The following is a 24,090-nucleotide window of genomic DNA, read 5'->3' as shown; positions in this document are numbered from 1 at the left end:
TTACCAAAGAACAGTATTTTCCGTTTTATTGTGAAATAAACTAAAATATTTTAATTTTATATTTTTATTGTAAAAATGTATATTATTATAAACAGTAGGTGTTAAGTGCATTTTAAACTATTTTTATAATAAATACGAATATTAAAGTTTATGTTATCAATTTATTTGCCCCTAAGTTATCGTCAAATAAAAATCAGCAAATGATATTATTTCTTTTAATACACCTTACACACAGCTAAAGCAACAATTTTATTCATAAGGAAAAAAAATATTATTGAAAAAATTATTAATTTAAATACCTTTATGTATAGTCTAACCTATAGGCATAACAGTAATTAACATTGGCAAAGAATCATGCAGTTAAAAGGTTTGTCATAATATTTTTTAGACAGGGTATAAATGACTACAGAAACAAGCTCATATAAACTGTAATATAAATTTATTAGTAAATATTTTTTTCATTGAGATTGTAGGACCATTTTATCAAATAATAATGATTGAATGTCACTCAAACTGTGCGATAATCTTTAAAATGGCTCATTATTTGTACTGCAACTTTCATATTTTTCAGTAAATTTTGTAAAATTACAGTTTTCCTTTGAACAGATCAGGGGCGGGCACGTCGACCTTCTCAAACGGGTAGTAGGGATGATCTTGCCAAAAACTGGGGAACACCACTCTGTAATCCTTGTTGAATTTACCTGCGAGTAATACATGTAAAATTAATATCAAAGATTAGTTGTCAACTCAACCCAACCTGCACTTGGTCAGCGTGGTGGACTCAAGGCCTAACCCCTCCCTCATTAAGGGAGGAGACCCTTGCCCAGTAGTGGGACATTAATGGGTTAAATCTATACTTGTCAAAATCAAATTAAATTAATCAAAATTGTTTATTTGCAAAGCATAGGTATTTTAAATATGATCTGTCGTAAATACAAGAAAACTCATAGTTTAAGATGAATAGAAAAAGCTGTGCTTGATTATGATAAAGTCTTGCACGGTATTTTTCATCTCTCTAAAGAAGAGAAAGGTTACTGACCACCCAGCAACCCTTTGAAAGCATTAATTAAATATTTATAGTCATTAACAACTTACTCAAAGTATTATATTCTTCATCAGTCAGTGTAAAGTCGAACACGTCAATGTTCTCTTCCACGCGGTTCTTGTGCAGCGTCTTAGGAATGGGAACTACTCCTTTTTGTATCTGGAAAAGACAGATTCTCTTTAAAAAAAAGGCAACTCCCGCTCTTAGAATTGCTCTTGTGTCGTGGAGACTTTTACCCGAAACAATTATTTGTGGATCACACAAATATTATTCCGTTAGGGAATCGAACACACGAGCTTCCACTGCGCCACGGAGGCAGTAGTAAACGTCTTCAATAAAAGTAGCCAATAACGCGAAGATTATGATAAAACCATGTCAGAGAGTTTTTTATATTGTTCGCCTCTACTAGCTTTTGGACATAACTTATGCCCAGTTTCTGAGTCACATTTTAGCGATAGTTTATCTATTCAAACTGTTTTTATATGAGTTTAAACGCTATTGAACAGATAAACTACCGCTAAAAGTACTTCAGAAACCAGGGGTTAATGTCAACCGGTCCCCTTATTTAAGCAGAAACGTATGCCTATGCCCAGTATGATATATCACTCACCAAATATCTAAGAACGATCTGTGGCGTAGTCTTTCCGTATTTCTTGGCCATTTCCACCAGTACTGGGTCATCAGCTCTGGGTGGCGGAGGCTTCGTGTCTTTGCTGAAGAGGGAACCGAATGGAGTGTACGCCATGACGGTGATGTTGTGGTTCTTGCAGAGAGATATCAGTCTCTCTTGGGCTAAGTTCAGGTTTACCTGTGAATAGAAAGTCGTTTTACTCAAACTAGCTGACCCGCGCAACTTCGCTTGCGTCACATAAGAGAGAATGGGTCAAAAAAACAAACAAACAAACAAACTCTTCAGCTTTATAATATTAATATAGAGTATAGATAAGTGTTACTAGTGTAATGTAGGTAAAATTTATTGTTCAGTCCTTTTGAATTATTAATAGCTAACACTATTTTTTGAACGAGTACAATGCACATATCAGTGCCATCTTTTGAGGAATAGTAGTTACTAATGTAACAGTGACATCTATTGGCAATATTTTGAACTACATTTTGTAGCGACATCTACAGACTTTTTTTAGCAACTCTTATTGAATACATTGAGATATCTCTAAAATCCCATGGTAAAAAAAATGTTTGCGGCTGTTTTCTGCCATTACTGGTTAGGTAGCTTTTTGATTTTTTCATACATTTTTAAAAATGTTACTTCATAATCTATCGATGAAATTGACTAATTATTAAACCAAATGTACTGACTACAAAGCAATTTTTAGTATAATAATGTATAGTATAATGCCACCAAAAACATTCTGTAAAAACCTCAAGTCTCGCCGTAAAAAGTTGTGAGATCTGTATAATACCAAGTCGATTAATCTATTTAGTCTCTACTTAAAGGACCTTCTGTCTTAAGTTATTACGTATGTTATTATCATGCCAATTTTAAAAAAATACCTCTAAAACAAATAGACCGACCTGGCCATCGCATGATTTGATTATTAGTATGTATCACACAACACAGCACGACAAGAAGTTAATGCTCCTGAAATGTTAATAATGGCGAATTTGTGTTTTCTTGCGATGACCAAGTCGATCTATTTGTTTTAAAGGTATTTTTTTAAAATTGGCATGATAATAACATACGTAATAACTTAAGACAGAAGGTCCTTTAAGTAGAGACTAAATAGATTAATCGACTTGGTATTATACAGATCTCACAACTTTTTACGGCGAGACTTGAGGTTTTTACAGAATGTTTTTGGTGGCATCTCACTTCTTTTTGTAGAGCGAACATAAGTCAAATTTGTATGGAAAGACGTTTTTTTTTCATAATTCAACATATTTTCTTATGGGAATGTTGTTCAGTTTTATGGGCTAAAGACCCTTACCCACCCTTTACCCCCTCCCGTTATGCCTCATACAGTAGGTACCTATTTACACCTATTTATTTTATTTTCTACAGTAATAATAATTCATTAACTGCAAATGTAACCTTGTAATCTTATACATTTATATGGAATTACAAAGTTATTGTTGCAGTTGGTGTATTTAGAAAACTGGACCGAAATTAGAAAATATTAAATTTTTCCCATGATTAATACACTAAACCCTATTTGTATTCCAAATTTTAAGCTTCTAAGTCTGCTAGAAGTACCTTAGACTTTTGATGATCGGTGAGTCAGTGAGTCAGTGAATCAGTGAGTGACAAAATTCAAAATTTTAACAAGTTGTCATTCTTAAACTACTGTTTCAAATTGACTGAAATTTTAAATATACCGTGTTTATACAATGACTGATTAGTTGCTGAAAATCCAGGCTTCTTGTTTTATCCACAACGAAATTATAGGGGTGTCAAAAATAGCCCGAATTGCTTCGAGAAAAGGATGTTACGGCCGTGCCGCTTTTTTTTTGCTCGACTTGCGGGGGCACTTCCGTGCCCCCAGATAGAATACGGGAATGAACGCGAATACGCATTTTACCTTAAAATGCCTAACGTTTCGGCGCAGGTTGCACTCGCCGCCTGCGACCACGGCGTATTCTATTATACATTAAACATGCAACACGAGAGTTTAAAAGTTATGAATACAAAGCTATCTTACCTCAATCTGTAAAACGGCAGGTTTAATCTGGCAGTTAGCTAGAAGCCTGTCAATCTGACTGGTGTTGAAGTTAGAGATGCCTATGGACTTGGCCAGACCAAGGTTTTTAGTCTCCTCCATGCCCTTCCATGTGTCCAGGTAGTCGATAATGTCGTATTCGCTGAAGTCAGGCTGAAATAAAAAGATTTTGTTACTTTTCTTTACGTAGTAATATTCTTTAATTTAAAGTTGCAAGGGATTTTAGACACATCAATAATATTAAATCCTGTCTAGTGCCTTGTATGTTAAACACGCTAACGAAGTGGTTGTTTCCTCTTGGAATCGAACCCGCGATATGTCGTTCTGTGTAGTACGACATCGGCAGTAAACTATAGGTCACATGGCGCGTCGTATCTTAGTTCAAGTTTTAATTTGTTTGAATCATAATTTCCAAGTTGATGAATAATCTACTATCCAAGTAACTGCTGCGATCGTCAATGACCACTGCTGCCAACATCGAAGTTTCAAATTACATAAATATAATTAATTATTCATAAGTGCCTTAGGTGGAGACTAAAATGAAAAAGATTGGCAAACACTAACCCTCTTATCCATTAACACACTTCAAACGTATTTTAGTTAAATAACTACTAAAATATGTTTTCTCTTTTCATTTCGCTAAGGAGTGAAATAAACAAAACACGTTATAAGCCTTTCATAACTCCATATATTTTTATGAATAAGAGGGTAGTCCCTTGTTAAAAGGGATGTAAAATATTGGACAAACACATAATAATATTTTATTTCAGTCGTGTTATATACACGCATGATATTGTAAAAAATTTTGTGTACACTGATTTCAACTTAAATTCAAGTCGCATTGATAGTAATATTATCTTAATTTTAATCAAATTCCCTCATTGAATCATGTCCTCAACAACACGTGTCTTTATGTCGACAATATCAGATTGATTGCAATTATTTAGATTGTGTGATAACGGCACTTTTCATGTTAATGCAATATTTTTTATTGATTCTTGTTATCAATCAATCTTTTGATTTAAGACATTCTTTGTTCAATAAGTCATTTCCATGGACTAAATGTTGCAATATTTTTGAAATTCAGGTTTCATTGTGACTATTATTAACTGATAAAAGAAGGCAAGTTATTTTTAGGTACTCCAGTAAGGATATAAGGATACTTTTGTACTCTTAAGTCCCTAAAGTTGAAATCATCATAATATTTGAGTCCCGAAAGACGCGTTTTCATTTATCCTTTTTTGTGATTGTCACTTTTTTGGCACAGAATAGCTGAATAATTAAGAAAATTACGCATCAATTTTCATAATTAAGTATACAACGGTAGTTAACTTCAACAGCTTATTTTATTTATCCACTCTTTTAAATCTAATAGAGGACGGACCGGAAGAGTAGCGTACACTTTCTTGATAGAGAATGATTGATTCTTACCTTGATGGAGATGGGAAAGTGTATGAGATACAGATCTACGTAAGACATGTTCAGACGTGCCAGAGACTTCTTCAGTGAACCCACCACGTCGCGTTTCTCGTCCCAGGGGAGCTGAAATTTGAAAGTGAAAAAAATTGGTGCAAACAGACGTCAACTGCATGGAGATGCCATTGCCAGATAGCCATAAAATATTGACTTATTATTTGATTCGTACGAAACTTTTACTTTTAAACAGGTTACCAAATGGGAACGTAACGGCACAAAAGTATGTATGTTTTTTTTTCAGTAAAGGTAGTTTTTCAGACTATTAAAACGTTTCCTATGGAAAAGTGTTAAACGAAAAATACCCTGCCTGTTGTTTTGCTGGGGACTTCAACAAATTTATGAATAAATAGATAACATTAGACAACTCACACACGGTCATTTGATTCGAAACTAAGGAGAGCTTGCATTATGGTAACCAAATAACTGATAAACATACCTACTTATGTACTGTACTTTTAAATACATACTTATATGTATAAATACATTAACAACTAGGCTCAGAACAGATACTCGTGCTCATTTGTCACGGGTGGGATTCGAGCCTACCACATGCGGCGCTACGGTTACTGCGTGAGGTGACCACTTTAACCACTGCACCAAACGTGCAGTTAAAGGTCGGGTCGACTCAAAATTTCCAGGCCTTTAATTCGTCAACAATTTTAGCTGAATATCAAATTAAAATTCTTCCTGTAAAACTTGCTGAATCTTATTAAAGATGTAGAAAGCAGCCGCAATATACACAGCGCCGCCTGCCGGGACGTTTTTGATCTCAATCACCAATTGAAAACTGATTAACATATTTTCCATGTAATCCTGTTCGTATCAGTATAATTAAAACACGATCTTATAATTAATTTAATTAAACAATCTTAACAATCGGGGATATTGCAATCAGATACAAAACAATGCGAAATGTTCAAGGTCAGTGATTTTAAATAAGATAATTAAGTCATCATCTTTATTGATTATCTAAATGTTGTTAATTAGAAAACATTGAATATCTATGCATTTACGACTACAATATTAGACGGTTTTCGAACACATTGTGTGCAAATTTGTCAATATAATGTTACAATGCCGGATCTCATTATTTCCCGAGCAATATCAGTAGAATCTTTTTGCTCTATTATAGAAAATTGAATAGGTTTGGTGATTTCCTCGACTGCCTTTCACTAAGTAGTTCAGAAATTGGTTTACCACTCACAGATTTCTATTCAAGAGGAAAGGAAATAGCTACCCGTTTCAATTTTTTTCTGAAGTAACTCTTCTACGTCCCGATAGACGGCAGAAGCGCTTTGGTTTATAACTTTCAAACATAGTTAACTTCTATTGTCATGACAGAAAAGTTCCGGTATTTTGTTACTTACCTTAGTGACGATGAAGACGTTTTCCCTCGGTACTGATGATGACCTGACTCCGGCTCCGACCTGCTCTTCGTCGTGATAAGCAGCCGCCGTGTCTATCATTCTGCAAATGTTTATACATTAAAACACTTGTTGTGGCGACTCATTGCCATAATGGTTAAACTATTTTAAATTTTGGCTAGCATTATAGTAAAATATTCATCAATTTTTAAACCAGTCCCCAACCGACAATTGGTCAGCGTGGTGGACTCAAGGCCTAACCTCTCCGTCATTATGGGACGATTAGCCTAGCAGTGGGTCATTAATGGGTTTTTATTTTAAAAAAGAGTTACAGAAATAAACTTCGTAAATTATACGAACAAATATCAAGAATTGATAAGTGAAGACAAGTTTTAGAAATAATTTCGAACATCTAGAATTAAAAACAAGACATTATTTATTACCTGTATCCAGCATCCAGCGCCCATTTCACTGGGTATTCCACTTCATGTTCTGATACCTTCTTCTGTCCTTTCTACAATAAAATAAACAAGTATTTAGCACATTTATTATACAACAAAATAAGGTAAAGATATATATTTTAGATAAACTCTTACATCGTCAAATCCCAAGAACGTGCCAAGTCCGATAGCCGGTATTGAGTTTCCATCGTTCAGTGGTATCCTGTAAGCTTTGCCGCCATCTTTTTCGTCACAAAGCTGAAAAGAACGAAATATAATTAAATACCCATCATCATGATGCACAGCTTTTCTCAACCCAGATCATGGCGTCAGTTTCCTCCCAAAGCAGTCTTAATATCAGTCATCAGTCCATCATCTTTTCTTTAGCACAAGAAAACGATATTTTTACTCCTACCCTACGTTAATTTATTATCTGGGGATGGCCAGGTCGGTCTATTTGTTTTAAACGTAAAATATTTTCAATATTGGCATGATAATAACTTATGTAATAACTTAAGACAGAAGGTCCTTTAAGTAGAGACGAAATAGATTAATCGACTTGGTATTATATAGATCTCAACATTTTTTACGCCAGAAAGTCTGAGCTGCGAGACTTGAGGTTTCTACAGAATGTTTTTGGTGGCATTAAACTTAACTCAATCGTTAAAATGACTGACTGCATGTTTGTAAGTCTCTATGCGACATTCGACAGATACCTAGGTCGCGACTTATCGATTGTCGCAGCTGACGTCATCAAATCTAGGGCACTAGTTACCTAACCAGGTAGCCTAAGTATTCTAGTACTAAATAAACTATCTGGTATAGTAAATGCTGTTTCTACTATATCTTTCTCAAGATTCTGAGACGTTTGTTACAACTAAAATTGATATATAGTTTAAAATTGCTTAGAATAATAATCAACGGTATATATAAGGGCAAAAGGTGTACTTATTAACTTTTTGGAATTAGCATTTTAGCGTCATAGATAGAGTGTTTTTACATTTTATATTAAGTAAGAAATAAATTAAATTGACACACATAGCCGAGGAAAGGTACATAGTTAATATAGTTATCTGTTACGCTTTTACGCCTATATCATATATATATCCATATATATCCAAGTATTTCATATAACTTAAAATTTATATGAAACACTTGGAGATATGGGTTCATTTGTTACTTTTTGGATAAAATACCTTTTTATTTTTAAATTACGCATGTATCTATAACCGCACGAGTTGTCAAGTTGTTAATAGATTTAATTAAATTATTTATCAACTTAAATTAATTAGCGACATACCTAAGTCAATGAATCAAAAATATAGTTTTTTAATCAACCAAATTCCACAACCGAAAGAATTAACGACATGCAAAAATCACACATTTTACTGGTAACCCCCCATGGTATATCCATGGTTGGAAGGCTATGGTGTTAGTAGTTGGGGGACCAGGACACGGTTCTAACCAGACCGAGGCCTGGTCTCCCAATGCCTTGGGAGCCGGCTGTCGGCACCAGCTAGCCGGTGGCAGGGGGAAACAACTGTTTGAGCTAGAATCTAGATCTAAATGGTGGGGGTATTTTTTTAAACCATTAGTAATTTTAGATATACTTACTGTCCGACGCTTGCAGAATCTTACCGTAATAACAAAAAAATAGCTAAATGATATTTCAACTAATCAAAAAAAGAAACTAATTAGTAGTTAGTTAAAATAAATGTAAATAAGCAGTCGATCATATCGGTACAAATTAATTAAAAACATGGGTTTTCGCTTTTATAATTTGCCTAAGTCAACTTTTATTATTGAGTAATATAAGTTTGTAGTAAGGGAATCTGTTTTAACTCGGGTAGTTATTTGAATCATGCATGGCTTTGTTGTGTCAGCTACTACCGCTTGTATTTTTTGTATGTAGGTATGTTCAGATCGTCAACTACCTAATTAAAAGTACTTTATAAAAAAGTGCATAATAAAAAACTAGTTCATAGCAGCCGAATGTTTGTAACTACTGTCCAGACAATTGTCGGTCAACCCCTTGCGCGGAGTTAGTTGCGCACTACCAACACTAATCTATACTACATTTATTATTTACTGCATGTTGACAACTATAGACTATTCCTTCGACTATAATGGTAAGAAATGCGGACTATATAACTGTAGATAGTATTAGTTAGTCCGAAAAACATTGTAGATAACCTTGGCATGCACGGTTTATCTAGCTTACAGTAGTTCCTTATATTTACAAAAATAAAGTCATCAAACAGGCCATCGTCAGCTGCATAAGCCTGCGGGCTATTGATGTTCTAAATTAGGAATTTGGTGTGCCTTCGAGAACCGTGAATTTCCATTAAAGTCCCTTTACAAAGTTCTTGGTCTAATGCCCGGTTTCCGAGGCACATTTATCGGTAGTTTATGTATTCAAACTGTCATTTTTATAAGAGTTTAAACGCTATTGAATAGATAAACTACCGCTAAATGTACCTTAGAAACCGGGGGTTAATTCAGTTGTGGCTATAATGAGAAGAATAAAGTTGTCACACAATAGTAAAAAAGCTTCAAAATTATAAGAATTTTATTAACAAAGCAAAGAATATTAATTTTTTAGATAAACATCACGGGATTTGTGAATGTCTCAATCTCCTTGCTTTGTGAAATTAATAAAAAACTAACTCGAGTGACTTTAGATGACCTCACAGTCCTCACACAATGGTTGAGACAAATAAATAGACATTTTAGAGTGTTCGTGAGAATTACATTAACATCTTACCTAAACTTATAAATATTTAACTAACTACAATCTTAGCCGCGAACAAACCAATCTTTTATTTATGATCTCAGAAATATAAGAACGCGCAAAAACGGACACAAAGTGCAACCGAACTATAAAGAACGATTTTTATTTCTTTGTCGGAATTGAACCCATCGAATTATATGGCGGTAGTTGCCTGAAGACTAAAGGAAGGTTCATATCTGACGGAACATACGTCGCGTATTATCGGTCGCGCAACGCCAGAACATACAAATGTATAGAAAAACACTCGACCGCTGACACTCAACCGATGATGCGTCGTTGCGAATCCCATACAAATTAATTTACTCCCGACGCATCTTCCGTCAGATATCAACGTTTTTTAAAATCGTTGAGTATCGGAGACTCGCATAGCCTTGTGTACGAAGGACCTAACGAGCTTACTCTACCTATTTCTTTGTTGTAACGTTCCGCGGCCGATAATACGCAACGCAATTTCCGTCAGATATGAACCGACCCTAATACCTACGATACAAGGCGAAAGGTCAAGCACCTCTGGTTGCCTAGAGCCTGGCAGGAAACTTTCCGTTGTTCAATAATACATAATAATATAACTACTACCTATCTCAAAATCCAGTTTGTAGCAGCCGATGTTGAACCCACCTATCACAATTTGAGAAGCAATGCGATAATTTTTAATAATGATAAGTTTTTCTGAACCGCATTTGATACAAGTTTCCTCGGAGATAGCCATCTATCTCTGAGCAAATAGCCATCTATCCCGGGATGAAACAAAGACTACTTTTTTAAATCATCCCTTAGGGAGTTGAAATAGGTGATAGGATTTTTTACCGTGGTGGAGTTAGTATCTAGTAGAGTAGGAATCTAGCGATTGAAATTGAAAATAACTGCTTAAAACCATGATATAAAAAAGTTTAACGCATCTAGGAAGTCTCTTTTTCTAGATCTTTTTATGCAGCTGTTGTCCTCAAAATCAAAAAGTATTTTTCGTTTAAGTTAACTGGGATTTCTTTATGATTTTTCATCATAGACAAACCCTAAGAAAAAATGCAGGAAGACTTTTTACAAAATTTTAAAAACAACCTCTCAATAAATACCAGTATTTGACTTTCTCCATCCATACTTCCATACTAATATTATAAATGCGAAAGTAACTCTGTCTGTCTGTCTGTCTGTCTGTCTGCTACTCAATCACGTCTAAACTACTGAACCAATTTGCATGAAATTTGGTATGGAGATATTTTGATACCCGAGAAAGGACATAGGCTACTTTTACCCCGGGAAAATGACGCATTTCCCGGGAAAATTCAGAAAATTCAACGAAGTCGCGAAAAATCAATATTATAATGACATTGAATTAACAAAATTCCGTTGCCATGGCAACTGTTTTAATGGCGGATATGCCTCAGCGCGACTTCGTTATACGAAGAGATATAAATAATTTTGACAATATTTTTCGTGAAAATAAAGCATATCTTATATCAACACGCTACAACCAATAGGAGCAGAGTAGGTAATAGTAGAAAATGTTACAAAAACATGAAAAATTCTGACCCATTCTCTCTTATGTGACGCAAGCGAAGTTGCGCGGGTCAGCTAGTTTAATATAAACTTTTGTTCACACTTACCACTAGAAAATGCGGTTAGAACTTAAAAAACATCACCCAGTAACTTATAATCTTTATGCTACATTATTTGTTCAGACTATTGTACTAGATTTCCTCTTAAGGCATATTTCCGAAAGTAAGAATCAAATAACAATGAAAACCATTTTGGGGGTAGATTAAAATAATTTCGAAAAAGCGTCCACAGATGGCAGAATAATCGATAGACATACATTAAAAAAAAACATCATTAGTACTTTCTCCCTTTCGAAGTAGGTAGGTAAAATAGAGAAAAATATATATAAAATAATTATTTACTTACAACGCTAGACAGACTCAACAAAATAAACAAACACAACATGTTTTAAGCTCACTCCGACCACTACTACATGACTTTTATATACAGTCCTTTGTTTGCAGAGCTTATGTACAATATACATAAGATTTTATACATTAATTACTTGGTTGAAGGTGTATTTTCGCTTGTAGGGTAGGCTGTAAGGTTACGACTTGAATCTGAGTGGGGTTATGATGATTTTTGAGAGGTCATTGTCATTATGGTGGTAATCGCTGTTCGGAGGACTCAGCTTTGAGTTCCAAGTCACATTGAAATAAGAGTTTCAATTTGTGTTTTGTTGGTGAGGTTTTTCTTTCCAAATTAGACCATAGTGTGCCCAAATATAATTTAAAGGCAGTCTAGCTCGTATTTAAGTGAAGCTTTTTTTATTTTTTTATCGTTAGGAAAATGCATTACTGCATGTCCCGCTCCAGGGAGGAAGCGGGGGTCTGTCAGGCTCTCCCGCCAGCTTGGCGTTCCGGCTAACTTGGGCATACCGACTAAAAACCAAAAGCCAAGACGCCACGGCACCTCCAATTGGATACTCCGCGAAGAAATCGAACCTGAGAACTTAGCTCTGTCGAGGACGTGGAAGTGATTGAAACTCAAGTTTTTGTTCAATGAAGTTTTTCTAATCAGTTATCACACCGCTTCACAGATAATCCCAAAAATATATTGGACAGTCTCTGGAAAGAATACGGAGTACATATTTGTCATGTCTTCCAAATAAGCGAAAACTAGGTAATTTCGCCACCTAAGGTTATAAAACTAAACACAATTAGTTGTTCTATTCTTCTCCATGAGACCGAAGCTAAATATTCCACAAACCATTCAAGACAGTAGACCTTCGGTCGCTTAAATCAAAATCAAATCATTTATTAATTTAGGTCAAATATTGACACTCATGATAGTGGTTACAATTACTGAATCTACCACTAGCTCGGAAAGGGGGTAGAGCCTTATGAGAAGAACTAGCAACAAACACACGGCAACTCTTTTCAATCGCCTTTGTAAACATTGTAAGACTTTAACTAGTCGTAGAAAAAATGCTCTTAGTGAATGTATAGATCTGTCACGTACTATAAACTAACTAGTCGTACTACACTACCGGTCACGAACCATCAAGGTGAACAGCTCAATGTACAACAAATCAACCGTACCTTTTATATATGTATTTATATAAAAAATATTCGCATAATAACTTGTTCTAATAATAGAATATGTTATGAGTTCTTTCACTTTATAGACGTTTGCTAGATTGGCAGGAAAGACATGAGTATACACGCCATAAATAATTTCTAAATTTTATTAGAATTCTAAATTGGTATAACATGCAGCATTAATACTGATTATTGTCAAAATATTACAAAGAACTTAAATTATTAACACTTTTGCCGGTCGACTCATTTTATTTTTGCACGCGTTTAAGCTAAGTTTGCTTTCAACTATTCATGTCTATAGGGTTATTACACTATTAAAGATTATTTAGATGATAAAAAAGCTTGGAACTGTGCTGCTTCTACCAAGTCTATTTCAAAATAATGTATTACAATTTGATGAAAAATGATTTATTTGTCAATAGATTAGTTTTCTTTAGATTTCTAATTATCTTTATTATTTGAATATTATTTATGTTTTGTATTTCTTTTTTTTTTCTTTCTTTTCAACACTGCACACAAGTGCTCAAAGTTGCACAAAAGTGTTGAAAAATTATAAAATTTAACTTTGAATGCATAGTTTAAATAAAAGACAAGTAGTAATAACAAAACAAGATATTAGGTTCAACAGCACATCAATTCAGGATTTACTTGCAAAAACTTTTGGCCATTATGTATGTTTAAGAAAGCGATTTACGCTCGTACTTTTTGATGCTGCGATCACAAATTAAGGTTTTTTTTTAATCCGGTTTTTCATTTAAATCCTGAATAGATGTGCTATTGAATATAGAACGCGCTTAGCGTGCAAAAATAAAATTAGTCGACCGGCAAAAGTGTTAATAATTTAAGTTCTTTGTAATATTTTGACAATAATCAGCATTAATGCCGCATGTTATAATACCAATTTAGAATTCTAATAAAATTTAGAAATTATTTATGGCGTGGGCAGTAAAGCCACCATACATTTTTTTTTCAACACAAGTGCTCAAAGTTGCACGAAAGTTGTGAAAGATTATAAAATTTAACTTTGAATGCATAATTTAAATAAAAAACAAGTAGTAATAACAAAACAAGATTGTAGATTCAATAGCACATCTATTCAGGATTTATTTGCAAAAAACGGATTAATAAAAAGCCTTAATTTGTGATCACAGCATCAAAAACTACGAGCGTAAATCGCTTTCTTAAAAAACACACAAAATGGCCAAAATCTCGAAAACTATGATACTTGTGCCAGGGGTAAATTTTAATTTTTAGATCAGTCGGGAAGTCGCCCATCCGCTGGTAAAAGATTATCCATTATTTACGCCACACCCTGTATATCAGCTTAGCCTTTCTTCCAAGCTATGTTGGAGTCGGCTTCCAGTCTCACCGGATGCAGCTGAATATCAGTGTTTTACATGGAGCGACTGCCTATCTGACCTCCACAACCCAGTTACCTGGGATAACACGATACCCTTCGGTAAGACTGGTTGTCAGACTTTCAAGCTTCTGACTACTGTTAACGACTGTCAAAGATCTTCGAAAATGACAGCCGGGACCCACAATTTAACGTGCCTTCCGAAACACGGAGGAACTCGATATGTATAAGATGGTCACCCATCCACAAATCAACCTCGGCAAGCATGACTTATCCTCAGAGATCGATCCGCGCGGCTGTTGTTAACTAAGCCACGAGCTCCTCACCTATTAGCTTATTACTTATTATTATTAGCTTTAGACACCTGTTAATTAAAAAATATGTTTAAAAAATGTATCTAAGTATGCCCAGGTAATAACTCTAGCAATTAAATAAAACAATGGCAAGAAACTCCAACATATAAATTATGTGTTTATCCATTGTTAAGAATTTATTTATTCCTATTTACGCAACAAACAATAGGCAAGTATTTAGCTCTATCTTAGGCCGAGCGCAGATTGTATACTAGCCTTGTTTCACTGAAAAATTCGGGGAGATTTCTTTTTCTTAAAAAAAAAAACAACTCCAACACTGAGAATTGCTCTTGTGTCGCGGGGGCTTTTTTACAAACATACAAACAACGGACGCAAAGCACAACCAGACCAGAAACAATTATTTTTGGGTCGCACAAATAATTGCTCCGTGTGGGAATCGTACCTCGACCTCCTGCCGCAGTAGTGTTGACGTGGTGACCTAAACTACTAGGTAATGAAAACGAAGTTTCGTAAATTATTGAAGGTGTTTGTTTATGAACTTTCTCTATTATATTTTGACACGGAGAAGGCAGTGTCGGAAAAGCATGTCTTATATTACTGTACCATAGTTCGTGGGACATTTTATAACATTTATTTAGAACCGTGATAAGAAGGAAACGAAATTTCAACGAATATTCTTTTGAATTCGATGAATATAGTAAAGCAGGCGGAATTGATCGTGTGTTCAAATAAAATTCGCTCTAAAACGCGTCCTTACTACAAGTGATGCGCCCGGCCTTAACCATTTTTATCTCCCGAGCAATCAACGATAGAGAAATCATTAAATTTACATTTTATTACACTTTAACTTGCATTTATATCTTTTTACGATGATATTCTTTAAAACACTTCAGAATTTAGTGTATTATGAGTTCAATTACCGGGTCTAGTCAAAAATGAGTCTTCAGCTTTTTGATATGATAAGTGTGTAATTTTACCGCCTTCGTAGGACCAAGGAAAAGGAAGTTTGCACGAGATAAGGAATATCGGAAGGAAAAAGGGGAGAATTAGCCCAGTAGTGAAACACAGAAAGCTGAATCAATAAGAGTGTGATAGAATAAACTGCATATTGCACACGAATTCCAGTATAATTGGCTAGTTTTAAATGAATTGGACATCAGTCAGAATGAGTTTTTTAGATATTTATTATTATTAATAACTAAATAAACAGTTGTTGAGCGCAAAAGCGCAGAAAGTAGACATTTTTGTTGTAAAAATAGTTGGAGATTCCTTAGGAAGTGTAGAGGATAATAGTAAATATAGGATAAGACGATTTTTGGACATTTCTCCCCGAATGTGATAACTTTAATAAAACAAGTAATAATATAGCTTATAAAATGTATTAAATATTACACAAGGCACTGTAACTTAATACTGTTCCTATATTAGGCAGTTTGTGATGCAGGCTTATCACTAGACAATAGACATATATGCGGTACTTTATGTATACATCGTTATTACATATTATATGTAATATATACAGTGGATAAATACACCATAGGGTCTAAACACTATAGAAAAATTGATTTTTCGTTTCAAGTTAATGAAAAGAGGATATTAAAATTTGTATACTTTGACAGACTTGAAAATCCTTTTCTCATTAGTATGACAGATTAAATTAAACGATATTTCTAACTAAGAACTAAAAGTCGGTAGATTTTTATATAAGAGCAGTGATTACTGGCTTTAAAATTCTTCACGATGATACTTAACATTAAACAAGGCCATTTTCCTTTATTAAAAAATCAATTATAAATCAGAATGTGTTAAGTCTCAGTCAAGTTTTACAATAAAAACGCATGATTTCTCACTAAGCTAAGAATCTACCGTCCTCTTTCAAGAATCATGTGCATTATTGGTATTTTCTATAAGGTCAAAGACCCTACGGTGCATATAATTATTATTTAATTGTAAAATAGTTTCTTTTTATGTTTATAAATACAGTTTACATATGTTCTGAAAAATAATCTCATGCGAGATTCGAAGTAAAGCTATGAATTATAAGAATGTTCGGTCAATAATAGTATAAATGGAATGTTATAATAATATATATAATAGTAATATAGTTGTGAACAACCCAGTGCCTATATTATGCTGGTATGTATACAGTTTCATATAAAATATCATTAAAAAACCTTTTTAACGTCAATGGCGGATATATACAACAATTAATTTGACTTTAAATCTTTCTAAGTGCATATTTATCATATAATATTCTACGGGAATTTAACATACATCTTAATTTCTTGACGTTTCGGCGACGGTTACACTGGCAACATGCTTACGACTACGGCCAGTGTAAACTAAGCCGAAACGTCAAGCAATTCAAAGTAAAAATTCCCGTAGAAATTAAATAATATTATTTTTACGCTGACAAATATAAGCAAATAAATTATTGTCATATTTATTCAACATTGGCGTTAAAAAGGTTAACTCATATAATGTTAAAAGTAGTGTATTTACAGGCATTACCTGCCCAATAAAGGGTTACCCAGGTACTAAAGGCTTTCACCGACTTCAATATGCGAGGACCGACTTCCGACTTTAAGCAAATTAAAGTCGGTGCAACAGCTAGTATAATTAATAATTAATTCTAAGCAAAATTGTAACAATTATTTTTATATAATATCGAGCATCATGTTTCGTTCATATGTACAGAATATTGTGTATATAAGTAACATCAAAGACACACTGGTACATTAATTTAACAGACAAAAAAAAATAAAGTATTGGTATTAATTATTTTTTGTTTGTGACCACATATTTTTACATAATGTGAAACAATTTTGATGATTCTTTCATAATACGAAAGCTAGTATTTTTGAGATTTTTTTAGACAAACACAACTTTGTGTTTAAGATGACCTATAGTAACAATAGACTAAGAGAAAAAATGCAGTTGGCCATAAAATGCATTGTTTTATTTTAAAAGTCGGTTTTTTAGATATAAAAATAAACTTTTCATGTATATTTTATAGTATTCAGATAGTTTTTAGACCAGAAACAGTGACATTATGAGTAAACTCGCTATAATATTACTATATACACTACATTCCCTGTACATATGTACGAAATCACTCGCAAGTATGTATTATAACAAAACAAGGTTCTTTCCGTTAGTTATGCTCAACTCGCTACTCATAAGATAAATACTTAAGAAGCAAAATATTTCATAAAACAATATTAAAATGGAATGGACAAGGAGATTGGTCCACAAATGAATTTGTTCGTTAATGCGTATTTATTTATGTAATATCTTACGTGAGCAATGCAACGTTACATGTGAAAAACGTGGTCGAAAATATACGGTCTACCATATACATTGTAATATATAAAAACACGCCTTTGTTCCTTGTTTGTTGTTTATCGTATGGTTAGTGGTCAACCTAGTGTCAAAGTTGTTCAAGCCGGAAAGCCTTTGATGTGGCTTAACGACTGTTATCGTAATCGTCGCGTCGCATTGCGTTGCTCACGTGAGGTACTTTTAAATATGCAAATACTAATGCGAAATTTATTTTCCAAAATGCTTAATTGTTTAGTAAAAAATAAATAATTTAACGGTTCAGTCTAAACCTTGACTTTTAAGCCTTAAAACTCGACTGCCTAAATCGGCCGAAACGTCAAGAAAACCAAGATAAAATGCATGTTCGCGTATATCATACATGCAACAAGTTTAAAAATTAGGCCCGTTTTTTAAATATTGAGTATAAGTTTATAGTTAAAATTTTATAATTAATATAAATATAATTTTTTGAAGTTTATATATAAACATTCTTTACATAGTGTAATGCTAGTGGCAATTTTTTATAGAATTTTCGGCTACGTAACTTTTTCACTATAAATTTAAAATACAAAATGATTAATTTTTGTTTTCCAAATTCGTTCTTGTGTATAATTGAATACACGTATTTTGATGAAAAATTGGTCCAGCCATCTTAATAGTTTATGATAAAATTAATCATAAAGACAAAATCTACTTTATTTAAGTCCCAAATTTGACATTGAAAGAAATCTAACAAATAAATTATTTACCACCAACAAAAAAGTCTGAGAAATATAGTTTCTTGTTAATATTACATAGCCGAAAATTCTAAAATACATGTATAAAAATATATATTTAATATTCTACTGAAAAGTAGACAAAAAGTTTTGTATAATACAATAATTAAAGGACAATATTTATCCTTTATAAAGTGCAGTCGCTATTTAAATATTGTTATTAATGCGCCTTTATGATAATAAATAACTGTTCAAAAAGGGTAAGGCATTTCTATTAGTTCGGGGAAAAAGTCTTTTCGCATTATAGTATGTATGAACTTGTAATAAAATCTTTTCTCTACACAAAATAGCTCGATATTTGGGTACCTCACGAGCTCACTGAAAGAAACCTAATGAACCGTGTACTCATTTGTGATTCTTGAAGCCAAAGAGATTTTATTACAAGTTCATACATACTATAATGCGAAAAGACTTTTTCCCCGACCTAATATTTCAGTTGTTGAGAAATACATCTCTTTATCTAAGGTTAAGTCTTACTAACAAACGTGTTGTAAGCTGTGATTAGTTACACAGTGTGTTGTCACTTACAATCAATGTTGTAACTGTATATGAGTGAAGACAAAACACTGTATCACTAATCACAGCTTACAACACGTTTATTAGTAAGACAATTGTGATCTTTTAATGATCATCTGCGACCATTTTCAATATCTACAACCGAGACCGACTTTTTACGTGCCCTCACGGAGACGCCCAGTTCAAATACCACTATGCGGTCACCCATCTATGGGATGACCGCGCCAAGGTTTGCTTAACCCACAGATCGTTTACCGACCGGTGAGCGTAACTGGCTATGGGCGCCTCGCAGAAATACTCAGAACTATATATTATAATCTAGATAATTCGTGCATACAAAGGGTCTCTACTAAGTTGTCGTTTGGTTTAAGATGATAACGCCAAAATAATCTTTTATTAACTGACTTCGAATTGCTATGTACAAATGGATATAAAGCAAAAGTAGTCTTTAGTAAATAAACAGTGGATAGATAGGACATTGAAAACGGCCGTTAACCTATCCCTTAACAAAGGTAGGTAGAAAACTACCGTACTTTCAAAGGCACAATACACAATGTAATTAAAATTGCGACTTGTTATATTAATTAATAAATTGCTTGTAATACACAACCATCAAAGTTAATATTGATATTACATATTTTATACATACGTGACTTTAAAACGCCATTGTTTTATAAATACAACAATTTATTTATATGTGCATAAAGAAAAATGGTTTGACCGGGGATTAGGTCCGCCTAAAAAAAAATCTCAGGGTAAAATGTATATAAACTGACTGAATCTATTTTTTACATAATATCACGCCAATTTTACCATGAGATGTAGGCAGAGGTGTATTAAACATATCTAAGTTTCGTCATTAACAATGTTAGTCCCATGTAATAGTGGGCGAGCCTTATTCCATATACTGGGCATGTTACCAAACTTCAGGCTTCTATTGAGAAATATTCTAATATAAATAAGAAAAGACCAATAGTGCTTTTACCAACCCAGGACGACCTCTTAAGTTGTACACTACCCCATAGGCCACAGAGACAGACATGCAAAATTTCATCAAAATCAATTTAGCAGTTTTGAAAGAATAACTAAAATTCATACATACAACACAAAATTTAGGATTTATAATATTATTAGGATTTTTCTGGTAGATATAGCAAAAAAATAATTTGTCGTATTTATAAAACAATGACAATTAAAGAATAAAATAGTGATATTTTAGTCAAAATTCACATTAAAAAGTATATATTTTAGTTTAAAAGAGCTTCCCAATGTGCTTATATTGTCTAAAATCGAGACATAATGGCAACAGCCGTGTTAAATATAAATTAATTGTGGCAACAACTGTTGTTGTTGATGAACCTTTGTGGGGTAAGGGTCAACAACTGTGTTGAAGTTGTTGTTGGGAAACCTTAATTCATAAGATACCTTATAATTTGACAGTGCTTATTAAGTATAGTTGTTATAACTAACAACTGTTGTTGATGACAGTAAAAGAATAGGATGTTGACATAAAACCGTACAACAACCTTATATGAATTTGTTAAAATATAACCCTACTTCAATCCCCAAAAACAGCTTTTAACACTTCAAAGTTACATATGAACCCATCAACAACTGTTATTGAAACTGAACAATCTCAACAACGCTATACAAAGGTTAACCTCACCCAACAACAGTTATCAACACTTGAAATTACAATTCAACAACTGTTGTTAACAATTAACCCTTCCCAACAACAGTCATCAACACATTTTAACCCACAGTTATTGAAACAAAATAATCCCACCAACAGCTATCTGACGTTATACTAAGGTTAACCTCAACAACAGTTCTTAACACTTGAAATTACAATTTCAACCCATCAACAACTGTTGTTGACACTTAACCCATCCCAACAACAGTCATCAACACATTTCAACCCATCAATGATACCGTGGTAGACTTAACCCTCATATTAATTATAGAGCGGAGTGCCGGCGGGGGCCAGTTCCACATAATTGGCCGGCAGCATGCCGGTGCGGCCGGTCCTGAGCACCTGGCCGGTCATCCAGCCCTCGTCGATGTTGGACACGTTGGAGATGAGGTCCCCCTCGCGGAAGGACACCTCGTCACTGTCGCTCGCTTCGTAGTCGTACATTGCTATGTATACTCGCTGGAAAACAATAAAAAAAAATTCATGTACTTTTAAGAACACATATTTGTTTTCCGCTCTTTCTGAAATCGGAAAAAAAATCTTCTTCGGTTTCATGCAACATAAGTACTACAAATAAGCCTTGATTATAGTTTGGCTACATTATAGAGAGCTTTAGCATGTGTGATATATCTAGGTTATAATAAACAATTAATCATTAAAGCGATTAATCTCGGTCATTATGAACATTTTGATGTATTTTCAAATAAATCAAACATCGTCCGCTACATAAGCCTAGGGGCACTAACATTATTAATTTACAATTTTGTATACCTCTGATAAACGGGTACCCCGCACACAAGACTCTCTACTAAATTGTTGGACCATAGTTTTAAGGTGTTTTGTCACTTTTCTTTATTTTAAACTATTTATACAAAGATGTATAAATGCGGACTTAATGCCAAAAGCATTTTCTTCCTATCTAACTTCGGTTGGCGTAAAAATTAGAAAAGTAGGTGTTAAAAAAATATCAAAGAAAATCACGTCAAGAAAAAGTTTTTATTAAATAAATTTGAAACTGTATACCAATGAAAGTGACGAAACACTGTATAACTAATAATGTTGAAACTGTACATATATGAGTGTAAAATACAAAACATTGTTTAACTAATCATTGCTTACACCACGTTTATTAGTAAGTCAGTTGGTTTCTTGTACCTGATTAACCTGGTTCTGATGGTTGGCGGTCTGTCTGGGCATCTCGTTAGCGAGGGGGTCGAGGTCGGTCACGCGCCCGATCTGACGACTCTGCTGCTGCTGCTGCGGCTGGTGGGACCCTGAGGATATGATCCAGTTAAATGGATGTATGGTATACAGGTTGAAAAAAATAATGGATCATGGAGAAGAAGGAAACTAATTATTTAAGATACCTTAATTCAGTGAAAAGCAACATGATTTTATTTCTGAAAATAGACAGAACAGATTTTTAGTTTTGGAAGTCCGATTTTTTTTATTTATTAATATTCTTTGCAGTTATGCTTTTTCCAAATATGAAAGCATGTTTAATTTTAGTAAATAAAGGTATTTTTTATATTTAAAGTAGTTTCTCTCCATGACCCAAAATTTTTCCATCCTGTATAAGTTATATTCCGTTCAAAATACGAATTTAAAGCATTTACTATAGGTCAAGTATTGACACTTATGACTGTAAAGTTAGGCCAGGCCTCTTTCTTTGCGTTTCACTCTGCGTTAAGGACAGTCAGCGTTAAGATATGTATACAGTGTAAAATCGATAACCTGTTACAAATTTACACTAATCGTTTCATTTAATAAAGTGTTTATAATAGATTTATAAACACTTTATAAATATCTGTAAGTATAATTTTTTTCTTCCCAGTTATTATCTTTAAAGAGTCCCTGTAAATCATCCACATTATTTACATCCATAACCAAAATGATGTATTTTAAACACAAATTCCCATAGCACATAAACATGGTATCATGATCACATTGAAATGTCTTCACTTTACACCAAGCAACATATAATTTATTAATGTTTTGTCTCTTTCATACTCTATGCAGTAAGTAAAGAATGAAAGAGACATAACATAACTTATGAATAAGTGAATAGAATGAGATTTTACTGAAGCAAGTAACATTTTGTAATGATAGGCACATTATGTGCTACTAAATACATTTTTACGCGTATGACTATTACACCCCCCCAAAAGGCTATAAAAAAATCACGAAATAACATTTATAATAGCTCCAAAATCTTTAAACCGTCTATACTGATTCACATATAACTTTAAAGTATACAAAAATATATTTTGCGTAAGATAATTTTTCTTCATGTTTCTCCCAAACAAGATTTTTGCCTACAAAATCATTACTGCTTCAATAAAACCTCACTTTAGAAAAAATGTATATACAAACCTCGTTTCCCTTCGCTACTATTATAAATAACAGTAGCGGACGCCCTCTGAGTATTAGGGGGTGCCCTTGGGGGGTCAATAAGTGGGTCATAGTCCTGAATCCTGCCGATCTTCGGCTGGGCCGCCTGGTAGTGGGGCTGGTACTGCTGCGGCGGCTGATAGTTAGGGGGCGGTTGGTAGTTCGTTGGGGGCGGTTGATAGTTCGCTTGGGGGGGCTGATAGTTCGCTTGGGGGGGCTGGTAGTTCGACTGCTGCTGATAATATTGTCCTTGATAATCGTACTGGTAGTCTTCTTTTGGCTTGTAGTAATCTTGCTGATATTGCCTATTGTATCCTGAAGGTTGATTCACTGGTGTAGCTTGGTACTGCGTCGTGGGTGTTTGGTAGTGGTTTTTCGGGGGTAAATTGGGTGGGGGCAGGTTGGGGGGCAGCATTTCGGTCGCGTAGTTATCGATTTGTTGGTGATAATTGTCTGATGGTACATCTGATGGTGATGGGACAAAAATATGGTATTAATAACATATGAATGAGTTTAGAAAGTTGATCAGGAGTTCGAGTTATATCTATTTTGAACACATGCTATTCTGATATACAGTCAGTGGAAAGTGGAATTAAATAAACTCTAATACACTACTTGATATACTTAAAAAAATAACTGATAAATTAAGTGCTTTCACTCTACAATGATCAGGTGTAACCTTGCCTTTTTTTCCAAATAACTATTGGGGCTTGAACCTGAGACTTTTGCTTCAAAAGCCCAACAATATTTACTGAATCTTTTTCTACCTTTCCAAACAATTCTGTAAATATTAGCTAAAAATCTACATAAAAAGAGATATTCTACTGAAATACTAAAAACTAATAAGTTATTTA

At 33.8% G+C, this 24,090-nt stretch overlaps 2 protein-coding genes across 3 annotated transcripts in view; both read right to left on the bottom strand.

The window, feature by feature from the left end:
- Nucleotides 1-420: 420 nt before the first annotated feature.
- On the bottom strand, nt 421-11,790 carry LOC142984537 (aldo-keto reductase AKR2E4-like). Its single transcript, XM_076132240.1, has 9 exons — nt 11,694-11,790; nt 7,157-7,258; nt 7,004-7,074; nt 6,564-6,663; nt 5,152-5,262; nt 3,703-3,873; nt 1,656-1,853; nt 1,096-1,204; nt 421-701 (listed from the first exon to the last, which is right to left on the bottom strand). The coding sequence occupies exons 1-9, from the start codon at nt 11,730-11,732 to the stop codon at nt 586-588; spliced, it is 1,017 nt and encodes a 338-aa protein (XP_075988355.1). The 5' UTR covers nt 11,733-11,790; the 3' UTR covers nt 421-585.
- A 4,112-nt stretch (nt 11,791-15,902) lies between these two features.
- The window catches only part of Lasp (LIM and SH3 domain protein Lasp), a 33,146-nt gene continuing 24,958 nt past the window's right edge, over nt 15,903-24,090 (bottom strand). For both annotated transcript variants that reach the window (XM_076132006.1, XM_076132007.1), the window contains exons 5-7: nt 23,219-23,701; nt 22,001-22,119; nt 15,903-21,304 (exon numbers count right to left, since the gene is read on the bottom strand). In XM_076132006.1, coding sequence (XP_075988121.1) covers nt 21,107-21,304; nt 22,001-22,119; nt 23,219-23,701 — 800 coding nt within the window. In that variant the 3' untranslated portion in view covers nt 15,903-21,106. The remainder of the gene's footprint in view (nt 21,305-22,000; nt 22,120-23,218; nt 23,702-24,090) is intronic.

The sequence above is a fragment of the Anticarsia gemmatalis genome, chromosome 27, assembly GCF_050436995.1.
Source record: "Anticarsia gemmatalis isolate Benzon Research Colony breed Stoneville strain chromosome 27, ilAntGemm2 primary, whole genome shotgun sequence".
In the NCBI taxonomy this organism is placed as follows: Eukaryota; Metazoa; Arthropoda; class Insecta; order Lepidoptera; family Erebidae; genus Anticarsia; species Anticarsia gemmatalis.
This window is presented reverse-complemented; position numbering and strand designations above follow the sequence as displayed.

Bases quoted from the DNA above. Each gene is read 5' to 3' on its own strand.
- LOC142984537 (XM_076132240.1), bottom strand. From the start codon at position 11,732: ATGTTGTGTTTGTTTATTTTGTTGAGTCTGTCTAGCGTT. The intron at 7,259-11,693 runs GTAAGTAAATAA...CGTTCTTTTCAG, and splicing joins TGTTGAGTCTGTCTAGCGTT to CTTTGTGACGAAAAAGATGG. The intron at 1,854-3,702 runs GTAAGATAGCTT...TTCTATTCACAG, and splicing joins CTGCCGTTTTACAGATTGAG to GTAAACCTGAACTTAGCCCA.